Source organism: Bubalus bubalis, chromosome 24 (assembly GCF_019923935.1).
Source record: "Bubalus bubalis isolate 160015118507 breed Murrah chromosome 24, NDDB_SH_1, whole genome shotgun sequence".
NCBI lineage: Eukaryota > Metazoa > Chordata > Mammalia > Artiodactyla > Bovidae > Bubalus > Bubalus bubalis.
In genome coordinates this window covers 31452576-31471899 of record NC_059180.1, presented here as the reverse complement: position 1 = coordinate 31471899, position 19324 = coordinate 31452576, and the positions used below count along the sequence as shown (strand labels likewise).

General features: G+C 48.8%; 1 protein-coding gene across 14 annotated transcripts in view; it reads left to right on the top strand.

Annotated features, from left to right (window-relative positions):
- The window catches only part of SNX29 (sorting nexin 29), a 586612-nt gene that overhangs the window by 61479 nt on the left and 505809 nt on the right, over positions 1-19324 (top strand). For all 14 annotated transcript variants that reach the window (XM_044935759.2, XM_045164260.1, XM_045164261.1 and 11 more), the window contains 4 exons: positions 8632-8812; positions 12078-12148; positions 13696-13944; positions 15900-16275. In XM_044935759.2, the coding sequence (XP_044791694.2) occupies positions 8632-8812; positions 12078-12148; positions 13696-13944; positions 15900-16275 (877 nt within the window). The remainder of the gene's footprint in view (positions 1-8631; positions 8813-12077; positions 12149-13695; positions 13945-15899; positions 16276-19324) is intronic.

Sequence of the window (19324 nt, the reverse complement as noted above, 5' to 3'; positions counted from 1 at the left end):
CGTGGAGCGGCTGGGACGTGTGCTCCGTCTATGGGTTCAGGTGGAAGCGAGGACAGAGTTAGATGAGTCGCCAGCAGTCTGTCACGGTGGAGGTTTTCCTTTTCTTTATAGAGTAGTCAGATGGGGACGTTAGAATAGAGCCCAAAGGAAGGGAGGGGGTTATTGCGAGAAGGAATCCCAGGTGGTTCAACAAGTTCAATGTATGGCAAAAACCACCACAATATTGTAAAGTAATTAGCCTCCAATTAAAATAAAAAAAAATTTTTTTTCTTGCCTAAAACACACACATTCTCTCTCTCTCTCTCTCTCTCTCTCTCTCTCTCTCTCTCTCCTGCACCAGTCATTTGTGTGTTTGCTCTCCAGTTGACTCCCTGCCCTTCCCCTGCAAGCTCTGTTTCCCAGGCCCCCTCTCCCATCCTTTCAGTGGGAGGTGGTGATGCGGGGGGCAGGTGAGAGGACAGGGAAGCAGCTTGATTGGGGGTGGGGGGCATCTCTAGCAGTGACAGTGCTTCCTGTGGTCCGTGGAGGTCCCCCTCTGCTGCTGGTCAGGCCTTCCTCCTGTTCCCCTACTTTACCCCTTGGTCCCTCTGCCACAGTCCAGCTGGTACCCACAGCCACGGTAGCGTCACCTGGTACCGCCTTTGGTTCCTCTGGCTCTAGGGTTGGGTCCTTTTTTGTTTTGGCCACAACACATGGCATGCAGGATCTTCCCAGACCAGGAATTGAACCCGTGTTCCCCCGCACTGGCTGTGCCCCCCAACATTGGGAGCATGGAGTTCTTAACTACTGGACCACTTGGGAAGTCCAGAATGGTTTGGATGTCTGACGTCAGTTGTCTCTGTGTTCCCTCGGTATCTCCTATTTGCTTTTTGGCTTCCACGGTCTCTGTAACAGATGCCTTATGTGAAGTTCCTTCAGTGGGCTAGCTCGTGTGGTTTCTGTTTTTGTGACTGGGTGGGCCCTGGGATGGAGCAAGCTTGGCTTGTTGGTGGAGTGGCCAGGAGACCCGGGGGATTGTTGCAGGGTGAGTGACAGCGAGAGTGGGATGAAGTGAGGCGGAGAGGGAGAGGGAGCAGGCAGCCAGGTCCCGTCTGGGCAGTAAGTGCCAATTGACCCTCCTTTCCTTGCTTTATTTCTGTAATTTCCGTTCACCCCCACTAAGATAATTGGCACTTGTTCGTTAGAGTCAGTAGGGATGTTTACGTTTAAATCTACTGAAGTCTTCAAAAGCAATATCAGATCATTGTGTGTTTATTTATTCTTTAAAAATGCATCAAGTTCTGAACTATACACTTTAAAATGCTGAATTTTATATTCAGTGAATTATACTACAATTGAAAAAAAAGCAAAAAACAGGACAGTGGATAAGTTGCCTTTACTGGCAAGTTTGTTTTCCTAACTGAAAGGGAATTTAATAGCAGAGTTAATTTCAGTTTCAGAATGTAAAATGGTATAGCCGCTGTGGAAAATGGTTTGATGGCTTCTCAAAAAATTAAGCATAGATTTACCAAACAATCCTGCAATTCTATTCCTAGATGCAGACCTAAAAAAACTGAAAGCAGGGAATCACAAATATTCATAGCAGGATTATTCACAAGAGCCTAAACAAAGAAACAGGAACCCAAACGTGCATCGACAGGTGAATGGATAACGAAGTGTGGTGTTTACTCTGAGTATGTTTGTGCTCAGCCACTCAGTCGTGTCTGACTCTTGCAACCCCATGGACTGTGCCCCACCAGGTTCCTCTGTCCATGGAATTCTCCAGGCAAGAATACTGGAGTGGGTTGCCATTCCCTTCTCCAGGGGATCTTCCCAACGCAGCAGTCAAACCTGCATCGCCTGCATTGGCGGGCAGACTCTTCACGATGGAGCCATCTGGGAAGCCCATACTATTTATAATGGAATATTATTCAGTTATAAGAAGACACGCTGCTACTTACTGTAACATGGATGAGCCTTAAAAACATACTAAGTGAGAGTTGTCAGACAAAAGATCACATGTTGTGTGATTCTACTTATACATAGAATCTAGAATAGTCAAATTCATAGAGAAAGTATGTGGAATAGAGGTTTACAGGGGGCGGGATGTGGGAGGGGAGGATGGGGAGAGTGTTAGTGTTTAATGGCTGTGAGGTTTCTGTTTCAATGATGAAAAAGTTCTGGAAATGGAGAGTGGTGGTGGTTGCATGACTTTGTGAATGTATTTCATGTCGCTGAATTATACACTTGAAATGGTTAAGGTGGTAAATTTTATTATGCATGTTTTGCCACAATTTAAGAGAGCAAAAAAAGTTTCAAGTTTACATATTTTGTATGAGTCTGTATCGTGTGTTATTCATGGTCAAAGCCCAGTCCCTGTGTTCTAGTTCCAGGAGGCGGCCTTGTGGCCGACTGAGTCACGGCCAAGCAAGAAAGCCACGGCCCCTCATTGGAAACTCGGCTTTGCCAGGCACTTGTGTCTTGTCGTCAGGCTCACCCAGGTGTGAGTGGGCTTTGAGGACGCCTGTGGTCACCCAGGTCTCAGGCGGAAACGTGGAAGCACTCTGCTTGCCTTTTGTTCCTGGAATGGTTGATACTGTGTATGGCTGATTCTGTTGGTTTCCTACTGAGAAATCCATCCCTCTTTTCTTCTTTGGCTTATCATAGCCCTGATTGTGCTTGGGGCTGTGGGGTGTCCTTCTCTAGGTTAAAGCTCATGAGCAGTTTAGCCAGTCTTGACATGTTCTTCACTCTCTTGTGTGCATTTATCCTTGTCTGAAAAAAACGAGGTAGTAGAGCTGGCTTTATCTTAACCTCTTTCTTCTGTTCCCGTCGTGAATGCGAGGCCCAGAGTGGCCACCTGACGCGAAGAGCTGACTCACTGGAAAAGACCCTGATGCTGGGAAGGATTGGGGGCAAGAGGAGGAGGGGGCGACAGAGGATGAGATGGCTGGGTGGCATCACCGACTCAATGGACATGAGTTTGAGCAAACTCCGGGAGGTAGTGAAGGACAGGGAAGCCTGGCGTGCTGCAGTCCACGGGGTCGCTAAGAGTCGGACACGACTGAGTGACTGAACGATAGCAGAGAGCAGTGCCCTGAGACAGTGAGGCGAAGGTCAGGAGGGTGGGTGTTCTGCCTGTGACAGAGCCTTCCAGCCAGCTGTCTGTACCTCCAGACTCAATGTGTCCTTTGTTGTTTACAGGGAGCCTCGCACCTTGTCTTTGTGTTTTCTGTTTCTTGTTGAGTGGTGCTTTTTTTGTTTGTTTATTTTTTATTTTAATTTTATTTTAAGGTTTTCGGTCATACCCCATAGCATGTGGACCTTAGTTCCTTGACCAGGGGTTGAACTCGCATGCCCTACATTGGAAGGCAGAGTCTTAACCACTGGACTGCTGCAGGAGGCCCTGTTTCTTGTTTAATTTTGAGGGATATCCCCACCCCCCCAGAGCCTGCCATGTGGGTCCCCCCGAAATGATTGTCAGGTGATTGAAGAACATGCCCGTGCTCCCTGCATTAGGCTTCTTCTAGTTGCAAGTGACAGCCAGACTCGCAGACAGCCCGAAGCAGAAAAGGGCACTTCTTACCTTCAATAAATAAGAAAACTAGGGGTGGAGCCAGATCCAGGGGCTCAGCATCCCCATGTCTGTCCCTGGATCTCTCTCATCACCACTTCTCTGGGTTGGCCTCTCTCCCAAGTGGGCAACTCTACATGAGAGGGTACAGTTGCCCCAGGAAGCTCCAGATTGACATGGCTATGAAGAGTTCCTACCTCTAGCACAGAAGTTAGCAAACTTCTTCCTTAAGGGATCGAATAGCGCGTACAGTACTTTAGGCTTTGTGGGCTGTAAGTTTTTATAGCAGCTCTGCCTTTGTAGCAGGAACGCAGCTACAGACGACTTGTAAACAAATGCCATGACTGCCTTCCCATAAAACTTTATTTGCACACACAGCGATGGGGCTGCTGAATCTGGCCCTTCGGTTGTTGTCTGCTGACTTCACTCTGAAAAGAGACAAGGCCTCTCTTCTAGTGGTTCAGGTATAGTCGTGGGGGGTGCCCACTGGTCCAGGGCTGGGACCAGGGTGAGGCCAGGGTAATACCCACTTTAGGCAGAGAATTGGAGGGAGCTCCAAAAACCCTCAGCCCATCAAGATCAATCATATTTTTATATAATATTAAAAAAATAAAACCACAGAAAAGACTCCATCACACGAAGGTCACACAAAAGTCATACAAAATGTCAAGCAGGGCCAGAACGAGGGGGCGCTGAGTAAGGTGATTTGAGGTGCCCGCCCTGCTGTGGCCAGGTGGTTGCTCAGCCCGGGTCACCTGCCGAGCCCTGTGGGAGACAGTGGTTGGTAGTGCTAAAGGGACTTTACAGAGAAGCAAATGGAACACAGATCCCCTGGGAAAGAGAGGCACGGGGCCAGAAGAAAGGGCAAGGCTTGCTCTTCGCCTGTCTTGGCCATGAAGTACTTCATACACATGCTTTATTTTCTCAATTTTTTCCCCCTCATCTCAAACCTCAAAGGCAGGTAGTTATCCCCGTTTTACAGATGAGGAAAATGAAGGACAGAATAAGTCGCCCAGGGTCACGCAAGGCCTGAACTAGAATTTGTGCCAGGGTTTTTGTCCGCCAAAGTGCGTTCTTTGAATTGGCATCGGTTAGTGTGGAAACTTTGCAAAAATCCTCTGTCATCCTCTGTCAGCAGGGACCCCCAGGTAGCTCACCTTAGTGCTCCCCTCCTGGTTCTTGTTCTTGTCAGCAGATGGCTTTCAGGAGCTGGGAGAACCAGAAGCCCTCACCCGCTTTTGGAATCAGCCTCCGGTTTGGAGCAGTAAGCAATCAGTGTATACGCCCCAATTAAATTATGGACACCGCAGGTGTTAAGTGGCAGGTGAGCTGCGCTTTAAATAGACCACATTAATTCTGGCAGTGGGAGCGGAGCCCTGCTGGGATATTGATGATCAGCAGCCGCATCATTCAGGCGAGCTTTAGAAGGATTCCGGAGTGGTAAGCAATTTAGAAATGGAAAGGTGAAAACACGCCTTGAAGTGTTTCGTGTGTTTTCAAGGTCAGAGGGAGGTGACTGCAGTTTTCAGAAAAGACAGGATGCAGATGAGAGTCTCTGGACTGAAGTCGTGCTGGATGTACTGATGGTTGTCTGGTGGGTTACAATGCAAGTTATTGGCTGGCTGGCCGGCTGGCCCCGATACTCTCAGCAAATGTCCTGTCTTGGTTTCTGAGAGAGGCTTCAAGTAGAAGCCTTCCTTCACTTTATTCTATCTTTATGTACAGACACTGACGCAGAGTGATTTCATGCAACACTTTGCTGCCTAGGCCAATTTTTTTTAAAAGAAAAAATTTTTACTTTTAAACGGGAAACACGTTAAAAGAAAAGTTATGCATTTGTGTGGTTTGGACTGATCTAATGGGTTTCGGGGGACTTTCCTGGTCGTCCAGTGGCTGAGACTCCATGCTCCCAATGCAGGGGGCACAGGTTCGATCTCTGGTCAGGGAACTAGATCCCACATGCTGCAACTGAGTTAAAATTTTAAAGAAGTAATAGTGGGTTTCAGAAGGGGGTTAGTTTGGCATTTAAGGATTGAGAGAAGGCATTCTGAGTGATCCACTGTGCTGGTGGTTTTACCAGTCCTTCTTGGGATGTTTCTTTTTTTTTTTTTTTTTTTTGTGTGTAATAAAGTTTTATTAAAGTATAAAGGAGATAGAGAAAGCTTCTGACATAGGCATCAGAAGGGGGAAGAAAGAGTACCCCGGGATGTTTCTTTGAAATGATTTCAGAGATTGACTTGATCCACGAATGCATACACACACTTGCATGTATGTACACATTTAGATGCCGTGAAAAAGGAAAAGAGGAAACAACTTGTATGCTCTCGGATAAGAAGGTAATTCTTTAGCAAACTGGTTGGTCACCGTGGGCTGGACGTCACGCTCAGTGTTTTATCTCTCTTTTCTCCATTTACCCCAGTAACCCTGGGGGAGTCTATATTTCGGGGCTTCTGTTAAGAGAGAGGAGTCTGAAGCTTAGCATGCTTGAGGGACCTGCCCAGAGGCATTCCCCTGAAGACCTCCTCACCTGTTGTCCTGCCCACGAGACCAGAAGCTTGTTAGGGACACATCCTTCTTGTCTACCTAGGGGCCCATGGCTTCACCCAGCTCATGGCTCCCAGGAAGAAGGCAGTCTGTGCTCCCTGAGCTAAATTGCAATCTTAGACTGAGCTTGTCAGCCTGGTGTCCAGTTTATGGAGATGTGCGTATTCACATCCTTCTGGAAGGAAGGTTCAAAGATCTTGTCACCTTCTCAGAGGGGTCAGTGAGTCTGTTTAGCTCCTGGGTTGGAATCCATCAAGCAGTTGTGAACACGATCCTTTTCAAGGGGGCAGAGCCCCCCTCACTTTGCAAGATGGTGTGATGACGTGGTTCACAGTGAGACAGCTCTGAGGTCCCTTTCTGCTGTCCCACTTATAACTGTGTATCACTGGGCCGGTTACTTCACTTGGCTGGGTCTCAGCCTTGTCTTTGATATGGAGACGGCCGTGGTGGTTGAGAGGACTGAGGTTAGATGGAAAGTGTGGAGTGCAGTGGCTGGTACGTACTTAATGCTCAGTAAGTAGCAGTGGCTGTCCCTATTGTTGCTGTTACTATTATTGACAGCTTTGAAAAGTATTGATGAACTACTATTAAGTAAAGAAGGTTGGTCACAAAATTAGGTATATACTAGAATCACACCTATGAAAAAAATCTGTGTGTGTATGGACAAAAAAGGCAGGATGTGAAGCGACGTGATGACTATTTTATGGATAAAAACACACTTCTTAGCTTTCCCTTAAAGCCTTAAATCTGTTCCTATTATTAGACATACAGAAATCTCCCTGAAGGAACTAGAAATGAGGACGGTTAGTTATGCACAGGGATGTTCAAAGCACTACACGGGGAAAATTGGCATTGTATTATGTTCCCAGCAGTCATGAAATAAATTGTGTTTAACTGGGGAGCCATCTAAAATCATGTTTCCAAAGATCTTCAAATGTTACGGAGAAAATGTCCATGATCTAGACAAGGAAAGAAACAAGTCCAGATACAAAGCTACGAATGTGGTGTGTGTGTGTGTGTGTGTGTGTGTGTGTGTGTGTGTATATAAATGTACAGGTGTCCCCTGGAGGAGGGCATGGCAGCCCATTCCAGTATTCTTGCCTGGAGAATCCCATGGACAGAGGAACCTGGCGAGCTACAGTCCATAGGGTCACAGAGAGTCAGACGTGACTGAAGTGACTGAGCGCACACACACACATACACAGCACACAGTATGACGATATGTTAATTTCTTGCTGCTGCTGCTCTAACAAATTATTGCAAACTTTGTGGCTTACAACAACACAAATTAATTTTCCTGCATCTATGGAGGGCAGCAGTCCAGACTCAGTCTCACTGGGCTAAAGGCAAGGCGATGGCAGGGCAGGTGCCTTCTGGAGGCTCCCGGGCAGGATCTGTTCCTTGCCTCTTCCGGCTTCTGGCAGCTTCTGGTGGCTTCTAGCAGTTTCCAGCATTCCTTGGCTGTGGCCGCATCACTCCAGGCTCTGCTTCTCTTGTCATGCTGCCGCCTTCCCTTCTGCCTCAGATCTCCCTCCCCGTCCCTCTTTTTTGTAAAAATTTTATTATTTATTTTTGTTTTTGGCTGTGCTGGGTCTTCGTTGCTGTGCACAGGCTTTCTCTAGTTGTGGAGCGCAGGGGCTGCTCATCATTGTGCATGGGGTTCTCATTGCGGTGGGTTCTCTTGCTGTGGTTCCTGGGCTCTAGAAGACAGGCTCAATAGTTGTGGTGCACGGGCTTCTCATTGCCGTGGGTTCTTTTGTTGGGGAGCACGGGCTCTAGGGTGAGTGGGCTTCAGTAGCTGAAGCATGTGGGTTCACTGGTTTTGGTTCCCAGGCTCTAGAGCACAGGCTCAGTGGTTGTGGCGCATGGGCTTAGTTGCTCCAAGGCATGTGGGATCTTCCCTGACCAGGGATCCAACCCATGTCTCCTGCATGGATTGGCAAGTGGCTTCTTTACCACTGAGCCACCAGGGAAGCCCTCCCCCTACCTCTTTTAAAGATACCTGAGGTTATGTCAGGCCCAGAGAGACTATCCAGGGTAGTCACCCCATCTCAAGATCCTGAATTTAGTCACAGCTACAGAGTCCCTTGTGCCGTGTAAGGTAAGATGTCCAGATTCCAGGGCTTATGATGTGGTTATCTTTGGGAGTCACGATTCAGCTATCACAGATGTCAGTTTTGTAGAAAAAAAGCAAAGTGCAGGCAAAGAGATTGATTTGAAAATGTTAACAGTGATCACCTCTGGATGGTGATCAGGTCATTTTTTTTTTTTTTTTCCTGCACCAAGCAGCTTGTGGGATCTTAGTTTCCTGACCAGGGATCGAACCCAGGCCCATGGCAGTGAAAGCCCTGAGTCCTGACCACTGGACTGCCAGGGAATTCCCTGGGTAGGGGGGTTACGTGTATTTTGGGTATGTTCTCCGGTATCTTCCTTTTCCGTGCTAAGAAGTCAGTCTTTTACCAGCATGCACACGGCCCCTGGGTGCTCCTCTGTACGCGATGTGCGCCCCACGGCATGGTCCCCTGTCTCCGCAGAGCCCGTGTTCTGGTTCTACGTGAAGGAGGCGCTCAGCAAGCACGAGCTACAGCGCTTCCACGCCCTGCGCCACATCGCCTCGGACGCGGGCCGCGGCCGCGCCTGGCTGCGCTGCGCCCTCAACGAGAACTCCCTGGAGCGCTACCTGCACATGCTCCTGGCTGACCGCGGCCGGCTCAGGTACCCGGGCAGGGTGGGGGAGTGGGTGCCCCCGGGGCCGGGGGTGACCATCGCAGGATGTGCCCGCCTGCATCCGGGACGGCTGGGTTCCCCTCTTCCAGCCCCAGCTTGTCTGGCTGGGCCGTTGGGCGCAGTCCACTGGAGACCAAGTGAAGATGCCTATCGGGCTCCCTCCACGTGGCAACTGCATGCAGCAGGCACTCAATAGATGCCTGTTATTAATAAGGCCTGGGGTGTGGAGCGAGCTGTTGTCTTAGGACACGTGTGCCCCTCTTGGCAGAATTTTAATCTCGGTTTCTTTCAGATCCAGAATTTCTTGCTCTTCAGAAGTCGGGTGTTCAGTGCCCTGTCTCTTGCCATGTATTTCCTTGCACACTGGGTACTGGATGGTTCTTCTGGCCTTTTTTTTTTTTTTTTTTTAAGAGCTTCGTGGATCTCAAACTGATGGAAAGTAATAGGGGCGTTTTAAGTTGAGAGAAGTCATTTGTTATTAAAAAGAACCCCTCCCATCCTTTTGTTTTCTTTTTTTCTTGATCATAAAGTTTATTCCAGAAGCGAGGTTACGCTGCCGAAACAAGCGTTTTGGAAACCTCAGTGGCTTGAGACCACCAGGTCCATGTCTTCTGCCTGCTGTGTGTCTGTCATGGGTTGAGGGTCTCATCTCAGAGACCCAGGCTAACAGAGGCACATCTCTGCGTATGCTTTCTGGACTGCCGAGGCAGAGAGGGGGCTCTGGCTAAGGGAAACACTGGCCCTCCAAGCTTCTGCCCACCATGAAGCTTCACTTCCACGCGTATTTTATTGGCCAGCAAGTCACACTCAGTAGGGTGGGCAAGGTATGGTTATTCCACAGCCATAGGGAGAAGGCACTCAATGTGTATCAGTGAATAGTACAGGCAGCCGCCTTCCCTTCAGAGACATTTGATGGATGCTGTGGAACCCGCTGGGATGAGACTGAAATCACTCGTAAACTGCATAGACATAGCTCTGCTGGCGTGTTGGTGTGTTTCCCTGTCGTTGTGCCTGCATGCTGATCGTTAAGACTTCTCTCTCTGTCTGCCTCTCTCTACCCCTCCCTCCCTGTCTCCCTTCCTCCCTCCTCCTCTTTCACGTTATTATTTTCCCTCTGAGACGGGTGGACCAGACATGTTGTTTTGTGTCACCTGATGGTCCAAAAAGACTGTGATCAGTTCCGCCCCGGTCCCTTGAATAACTTCCACACCCAGCAGTGCCCAGATCCTCAACAATGAGATGTCACTGAATTCAGTAAGCTGGCATTTATTTCATCAGTGCTGTGATACACTCCTGTGATTTCATATCTTGCTGTGCGTTCCCTGGCTCAGGTCTCCTCTGGTGTTTCTTCTGCTGCTTGAGGTCGTCTTTCTTCCAATAGTTGAGGGGTTCCGGTGTTAATGTGTTCCAGGCTTGTGTACTAAGGCTGTCAAAGATAGCCTTGAGGTTCTCTTATTTGATGTGGCCTGTGATATAGCTGTAGGGATGAAATGGGAGGGATGGGGGCCGGGAAGATGGGAGATAACAGTACCCACATGCTGCCTAGGACTACTCATGTCTGAGTTGGGAGGCTGTGCATGTCTGCGGGTACCTCTGAGCATTAACCAGCTTTCACTAAAGAAAACACACTCATGTTTCTTGATTCCCTGGTGGCTCAGCGGTAAAGAATCTGCCTGCCAATGCAGGATAGGCAGGTTCAATCCCTGGATCAGGAAGATTCCCTGGTGAAGGAAATGGCAACCCAACTCCAGTATTCTTGCCTGGGAAATCCCACAGACAGAGGAGCCTGGTGGGCTGCATATAATCCACGGGGTCGCAAAAGAGTCAGACATGACTAAGCAACCAAACAACAACTCATGTTTCTTAACAGTAGATTTTTTTTTTTTTGTGAAGCTCTTTCCAGCAGATTATTTACAAGTGCCATCTGCCATCCATATCCCCAGGTTCTGCATCTGTGGACTCAACCAGCCGTGGATTGAGTGCTGTGTTTAAGATCTGTGGTTGGTTGAACCTATGGCGGCAGAATTCGCAGATTTGGAGGGCTACCTGTACTATGCTCTTGTATGTAAGCATCCTCAACTTTGGTATCCGTAGTTGGTCCTGGAGCCAATCCCCCATGGATACTGAGGGACAGGTGTCCTTCAGAGCCGTACTCTGTGTCAAGGTTGAATGTGACAGTGAGCAATAGAAGGGAATATGCTGTTAAGACTCACCATTGTACTTCGCTGAATCACTAGCCTCTAATTCAGTGTGGGAAAACCAAATTCATTTACATGCAAGAAAACTGGCTCCAGTCTGTAAAGAATCACAGTTTGGGCAATCAGAGGTCTGACTGCACTGCCAGCTTGAAGACACAGTCTGTGCTTCCACTGACTTCTTTGCTAGGTTAAGTATGTTGACAATGATGTCTGTCTTTTCTCTTTCTGTTGGTTGTATTCAGTCACTTCAGCAGCTATGTATCCGGTCTTTTGCTGAACTCCAGGTCACCCATCACTGACTGTGCTTCAGTGAAATTGAATTTTGACTCCATTAGTTTAGAGTTCTCTGACCTGGTGGGGAAGTCAGAGATGAGAATATTTACTTGTTATTGCTTAGCCGGGGGTCGGCTAAAGAGCTGGGCCGTGGGGCAGGGAGAGCTGCCTTTGAGCCGAGGCTGTACCATTTATTGCTGAATGACCTTGGACAATGGAATGACCGATTGGCCTTCTGGTCCCCTTCTCTACAACTGCCGTTTAGGTCTGTGGGCTTTTTTAGCTTCCCAGCCCATTCCAGGGGGTAATTTGGGCTTTTGAGGCTGCTGCCCAAACTGGTGTTACATACAGATGCCTCGGTTGAAGGGCCCAGGGAACTAAAATTTCGTTCTGAAATCGTCTCTTCTTGTATGAGTCCACTCGGGGGTCCCTGTGGGCTGGCTTGGATTTCCTGTCTTATTTCTTAGAAACGTTGCTCGAGTGAAAGTCACCACTGTTTGTCCCTTTTCCCTTTTCTGCTTCATAAGTAGTGCGTTTCCATCTCATGCCTGTCTTGGTACGCTCAGGCTCTAATGATCTCAGGGGACCCATGAGGAAGTTGTAGGGTATACGCATTCAATCCTTTGTTTATAACCAGAAGACCCAGCGCAGCAGACCTTGCACGGCCACTTTGGCATAGACAGGCACGAACTTTGCAGGGAGCCATGTGAAGGAATTGTCTGGCTAACGGATGCTGAGAACGACGGTTCAGAGCATTCCCTCTCTTTCTTTTCCATTTGCAGCACGTTTTATGAAGACTGGGCTTTTGTCATGGATGAAGAAAGGTCTAGCATGCTTCCCACCATGGCGGCTGGTAAGCTTGGCCAGGGCCAGGGGTGCGGGGCAGGGGGTCCTGTGAAGCCTGGTGAGCAGAGGCGCTGCCTGGGAGTGAATGTGTAACTCCACGGGGTGCTGTGGGTTCCCCGTCCCTCACTGAATGAAAGGACCACTCATCACTCGGCACTATCCTTCCTTTAGTGGTGATAAACACGGAGTCCATTTATCTAGAATTGTGATACCCTGGCTGGGAAAGCGTGGGGTTGCGGGGTTTTGGCTGAGGCTTTGCAAGTGTGAGATAAAGATGCAGGGACCTGGGGGAGGAGACACGTCTCGGAAGCCTGGCTGTCCCTCCCTCTGGCAGGTGGCCTGAGGCAGATCCGTTGAGTTTTTCACCTTTACCTTCCTCTTCTGCAAGGTGGGAATCCTGATGGCACTGCAGTCACCTGATAGGGTTGTGAAAGAACCAGATGACAGAGTCAGTATCTGATTTGTCTGGTGAAAGCCCTGCCTTGATGCTAGTTGATGAACTGTAAAATTGTCTGACGTTTGACTCTCACTCCAAAGGTGAATGCAACTGAAGTGGGTGCCTTGCTTATTTCTTCCAAATCCTTTGTGCCTCCCCTTTCTCTCTTTCCTGAAAGTTTTCACTGAGTCCCACCTACTGAGTTACATTAGGCTTGTCCATTGATGAGGAAAAGTCAGATGGCCATGATGTCGTACGTAGGCCATAGGAGACCAGTGCGCATTTTTGCCTGAAGGTATAATGGACATGATATTTTTTTTAATTGGAGGATAATTGCTTTACAGTGTTGTATTGATTACTGCCATATGACAATGTGAATAGCCATAATTTTATATATCCCCTCCTTCTTGATTGGAGAAGGAAATGGCAAGCCACTCCAGTATTCTTGCCTGGAGAATTCCATGGACAGAGGAGCCTGGTGGGCTCCAGTCCATGGGGTCGCAGAGAGTTGGACATGACTGAGCGACTATCACTCCCTCCCTCCCTCCCTCTTGATCCTCCGTCCCCTGCTCTTATCCCACTCGACTAGGTCATCACAGAATGCCAGGCTGGGCTCCCTGTGTTATATAGCAGCTTCCTGCTAATTACCTATTTTGCACAATAGTGTGTATATGTCATTTTTTGATTGATTACCAAGCTGATTTTGGTGGATGATGGTATTTAATACTCTGTAAGAGATGCTGTTGTCCCTGTTTTATAGGTAAGAAACTGAAGCTCAGAGGGGTCATGAATGGCTTGACCAAGGTCTCAGAGCTACTGAGTGGCCATGCTGGGGCTCAGCCCAGGCAGACCGACCCCAGAATTTAAGCCTTCCCCTCCCCATTACTAACTTCTTATTTGAGTTTGTCTTCCTGACAGATAGGGAGAGACTATGGAAGACTCAACTCCCATGATAGCGGTGTCTCCTGACCCCAGTTTTGTGGGAGGTTTTTTTTTTTTAAGTCACCGTTTGAGATGAGTGTGTCTTGTGTCATCTAATGTCTGCAGCTTGTTTATTGTGTTGGAAGTGTGACTGTTGAACAACAGACAGTCCAGACTTTTCCCTTTTCGGGGGGTAGGTCTGAACTCCATACTCTTCGCGATTAACATCGACAACAAGGACTTAAACGGGCAGAGTAAGTTTGCTCCCACCGTCTCGGACCTCTTGAAGGAATCCACGCAGAATGTGACCTCCTTGCTGAAGGAATCCACGCAAGGAGTGAGCAGCCTTTTCAGGGAGATCACAGCGTCCTCGGCTGTCTCCATCCTCAGCAGAGCTGAGCAGGAGACCGACCCCTTGCCCGTGGTGTCCAAGCACGTCAGTGCCGGTGAGAGAGGATGGGGACACGGGGGGTTGGGCGGGGATGAGAAGAAAGCGCCCCGGGAAGTGAAATCCGATACACTGGTGTTTTCAGCTCATGTTTGTGTTTGTCTTTCTTACTCTTATTCACTCAGAAAGGGTGCTGAGAGGCTTCCTGGGACGTGAAGATGACAGGGTAGCCAAGCCAACGGCTCAGTCAGAGCAAACCGAGAGGGAGGGCATGATGGTCACATGAAGCCGGGGGAGGTTGCCCTTCATGCCTTTGTCCCTTCATCCATTCATTCGTTTAATTATCCTTCTGATCAGCAGGATGAAAGCTCAGCTATGGAGAATGTAGCCTGTTGAGGGGGAGACGTTTAAGTGGAGGCCGGGGAAAGAGAGGAAATGGTTGGTTTTGACTCTAGGCTCTGGGGAGGCCAAGGAAAGTGGATTCAGTTCTGATTAATTTCGTAAGAAGTTTTACAGTGCCCCTTGAACCTTTTGGGACATCCAGAACGTTGAAACAGCAAAATAGGAAGTTTGGGTTATAAGGGCTTAATCCTGGTATTCTCAAATCCCTTAAATAAGGCAGTAATCATGGTCTTCCCTTTGGAGTTATTAATGATGGGGAAGCTCAGAATTCTATGAAGTCTTTGGTATACACTGGCTTTATCTGTCTTGCCTTCTCCTTTTTTTTTTTTTAAATTATTAAAAAAATTTTTTGGCTGTGCTGCAAAGCATGTGGGGTCTTAGTTCCCTGACCAGAGATCGAACCTGTGCCCCCTGCATTGGAAGTGCAGAGTCCTAACCACTGGACCACCAGGAGGCCCACCCTCTCCTTCTTGAGCAGAGACCTCATGCAAATGACATGGACTGTTGATGACTGTACCAGAGATGCTGGGATTGTACACCCAAAGGAGTGTCTCTTCCATGCATTTTGGGAGCCTTGCTTTTGACACGGTCTTCACGTTCTGACACACTGGTGATACATCACCATGTCACACCCTAGTGGGTGGATTTGTCTTTTTGGAATTGGCTCCAAAGTGCTTCACACCCAAGACTGATGATTAAAATGCGTGAACAGACTGGCTCACCTAAGTGCCAGGCACCAGGGCAGTCCTGACTTCTGTTTCTGTTTGTCTCTGCTGCGTAACAAACAGCTCCAAAATGTAGTAGCTTAAAACAGACAACCTCGGTTCATTCCTTTTTTGTGAGTCTGTGAGTTGGCGGATGGTTCTTCTGCTGGTTTCACCTGGGCTCCCTCATGGGGCTGCATTCAGCTGGTGACTGAGCTGGAAGGTCCAAGGTGGCCCCATTCACGCATCTGGAGTTGGTGCTGACCCCTGGCTGGGGCATCTCAGTTTCCCCTACGTTGGCCTCTCATCCTCCAATAAGTTAGACTGGCTTCCTCTGTGGTAGTTTCAGGGCATTATTCCATGAGGGTAATGCCTGGCCTCTAGAACTCACAGATTTGTTATTTCTGCCACATTCTGTTCTTAAAAGTAGAGCACTAAGCTGGCCTAGAGTCAAGAGGGTGGAGACGTAGGCACCACCCATGATGCGAGCAGTCCTGCTGAAAAGGGGCACGTTGCAGGGTTGGGAGAAATTGGGGCTGTTGAACAATCAGTTACAATCCCTGAACTGATTTTCTTGGTCTCATCTCCCAGCCATGAGAATGTTTTCCAAAGTGAACGGGTAAAAATCATTTCAATATTGATTCATCTTTTGAATCAAAGTGCTTGGAAAGATTGCTTAGAAGGAATGATTGTAATGTGTGCTCTGTGACATATTTCAAACCAGAAGTAGAGGCCCACATTCATTTTGCTTGGTCTTGCATAGACAGATTTCCACCCCCTGCCCCCCGCAAGGATTAAAAAAAAGATCTGAGTTTATCTTCAATTTATTTTTGAGTAGAATAGTAAGAGATTTTCCACAGTCTAGAGGCAGGATCATCGCTTTTTCTTATCTCATATCTTTTGCCAGATGCCAAATGTAAAAGGGAGCGGAAGAAGAAAAAGAAGGTGACCAACATCATCTCATTTGATGACGAGGAAGATGAGCAGAGCTCCGGGGATGTTTTTAAGAAGATCCCCGGGGCTGGGGAGAGCTCAGAGGAGAACTCCGACAGGTCCTCGATCAATATCATGTCGGCCTTTGAAAGCCCCTTTGGGCCAAATTCCAATGGAAGTCAGGGCAGCAACTCTTGGAAAATTGATTCTCTGTCTCTGAACGGGGAGTTTGGGTACCAGAAACTGGATGTGAAAAGCATCGATGATGAAGACGCGGACGAGAACGAGGACGACGTGTGCGGGAGCACGCCGGGAAGGAAGCGCCCGGGCCACTCGGAGTTGCCAGAGAAGTAAGTTCCCCCCGAGAGCTTCTACGAAAGGGTAGTGGGGGACTTCCTGGGTGGTCCAGCGGCTAAGACTCACCTTCCAGTGCAGGAGGTGTGGGTTCGATTCCTGGTCAGGGAGCTGAGATCCCACGTGCCCCAAGGTCAAAAAACCAAACATGAAAAACAGAAGCAATATTGTGAGAAATTCAATAAAGACTTTAAAAATGATCCACATCTCAGGAATCTGCCTGCCAGCGCAGGTGACACGGGTTTGACCCCTGGATTTCACATGCCTCGGAGCAGCTAAGCCCGTGCACGCAACTGCTGGACCTGTGCTCCTGAGCCCGAGAGCTGCTAGTTGCAGCTGAGCCGCTGGCTGCTGAGCCCGAGGACTGCAGCGATTAAGCCCACACGCCCTGGAGCCAGTGCTCTGCAACAGGAGAAGCCACGGCAATGAGAAGCCTGCGCACCACACCTAGAGACAGTGGAGCGTAGCCCCTGCTTGCTACAACTAGAGAAAAAGCCCACGCAGCAACGAAGACCCAGCATAGCCAAATAAATAAGTTACAAAAAAAAGATCCATAGTAAAAAAAAAAAAAAATCAAACCTTAAAAAAATGTAAAAAAAAAGGGGGGGGGTGGTACACAGGCTGCTGGCTCTTTCTGCAGTTTTGGGTGATGTTAGACTGCAGGTTTTTTATTTGTTTGCAGCATCTTTCATTATTCAGATCTTGATTTTGGGGGAAGGAGTGTGAACTTACTTTCTCCTGAGAACTCAGTGGAGGGAACGTATATATTATTGGAAGGTACTTATAGGATTGGTGTCAAGATGTATGGCCTGAAATTCTTGCTTTGTGTTTATGTCTTTCATTTTATAACTTGAATTTTGCTCTCATGTCTTGCTGGCCACCAGCCCAGGAAGTTCAGGAGAGAGGCAAGGTATTTTAGAGAACAGTCTCAGGCTGGTCATGTCTGTGTTTATTTGCAGGGTAACTTGCCTGCACTTATCGCCTTAACACTGGGGCTGTAGTATGTTTATACCTTTGAGAGGGGCTGGATGCAGGTGAACGTGTGAAGCAGAAAAGCAAAGTTAGGAGATTGACCCTTAGAATCATGGCAACCCGGGCTCTCATTTACTAGCTCCGTGGCTTAGTTTAGACTAGGACGGACAAGTTTCTTCGCCTCCCAGAGCCTCAGGCCTCACCTGAGATCCGAGAGAACAGCACGTGCTTTGGAGAGTTGTTGTCCCGCCCGTGGGACCCTGTGTGTGAGGCCTGGGGCGTTGGTGCCAGCACACCGAGGACAGCCCTGCCGCTGTGCCGCTGTGGTGCTGTAAGCCTTGTGATCGTTCCTGTCCTTGCTCTCACGCTCATTCCTGACCCTGCTGGGTCTTCATTACTGGGAGGGCTTTTCTCCAGTTGCAAAGAATGGGGACTGCGCTCACTTGCGGTGCACAGGCTTCTCATTGTGGCGCCTTCTCTTTTGCAAAGCATGGGCTCTGGAGAGTGGGCTCGGTAGTTGTGGCACACGGGCTTAGCTGCCCCGTGGCCTGTGGAATCTTCCCGGACCAGGGATCGAACCCACGTCGCCTGCATTGACAGGTGGACTTTTAACCACTGAAGCACCGGGGAAGTCTTGCTCTTCCTCTTGATGCTGAATCAACTAGTGACTTCTTCACCCGAGCTCTGAGTGTGCAGTGCTGCCTAGTCACGGCCGTCTTCAAAACCAGCCGCGAGAGCGTACAGTGAAGAAGCTGAGACCCCATGGGGCGCCGAAGAGGCCAAGCCGCCTCCAGTCCTAAGCTTGGCGTCTCCATGTGTTGAGTCAGAGTTTTTCTTCTTTCTCATGAGACTCTGCCTGTTTTTGTCTTCGATTTTTACTGTTATCCTCGTTCACGTGGATGCTCACGATAGTAGCGTTGCCTCCGTATCATGTAGGAGAGGCCAGATGCTGCAAGCTGCAGACACGCTGTATCCTAGCACTTAGAGTGGTCCCGGGGGGTTTATGGGTGTCACCCCACTTGATGGATGAAAGAACCAGATTCTTTAATGCAGAGTCGAGATTTGTCAACGCAATGGGCAAAACCAGGGTTAAGTTTAGGTCGCACTGGCTGCATTTTTTTTCCTGCCCAGGGTTTTTTCCGCCTCCTGATGTATGTTAGGGAAACCCCCCTGTGGCATTGTTCTTGCTCACTGGGTATGGATGATTTTGTACTCGGATCCAGTCTCGTGAACCATGCTGTTAGAGTTCTCCAGAGAAACAGAACCGATAGTGTGTTGTGTGTGTGTGTGTGTGTTTCTGCATGTGTATGTATGTATGTATTCATCTCCGGAGATTTACCTTAAGAAAATTGGCTCATGTGATGGTGGAACTTGACGTCAAAATCTGCAAGGTAGGCCTGCAAACTGGAGGCCCAGGGAAGGACTGCAGTTCGAATCTGAAGACAGTCTGCTGACAGAATTTCTTCTTCTCTGGGGGGAGAACGTCTGTGTTTTTCTACTGAGGCCTTTAACTGATGAGGTGAGGCCCCCCTGGCTTATGGAGGGTGATCGGCTTTACTTGCAGTCTCCTGACTTACATTTTAATCTCATCTAACCAAATGCCTTCCCAGAGACATCAAGAATGACATTTGGTCAAGTATCTGGGTACCGTGGCCTAGCCCAGATGACACATAAAGGTAACCGTCACACCTGCCTGTGCTTCTTCCCCTGGGCCTTTGAGGAAATGCCGTTTGTATTTTCTGTCGCTCTAGGCCAGCGCACCTCCGAGTTGCTTCATCCATGAGTCAGTCTTGTGGCCTCAGACAGTTGTTTCTCTTGCTGCTGGACTAGCGCCAGTGAGGGGAGGCCAGCCTGCGAGCCGGGGCAGCCGGCGGCATTGTGATGTGTGAGCCACAGAACAATGCAGCCTGACCTTTTCAGGCTCGGCCCTCCGAGGCCGCTGGGCCTCCTATGAACTATGGACAGCTGCTCGCTGGCATAAAGAGGGGATCTCGAGCCAACATCCTGCAGAGCATCTTGGGGAAAGAGCAGTGATGAGATGGCCTACTGAGTAATGCTTTGATTTTGCTTCTA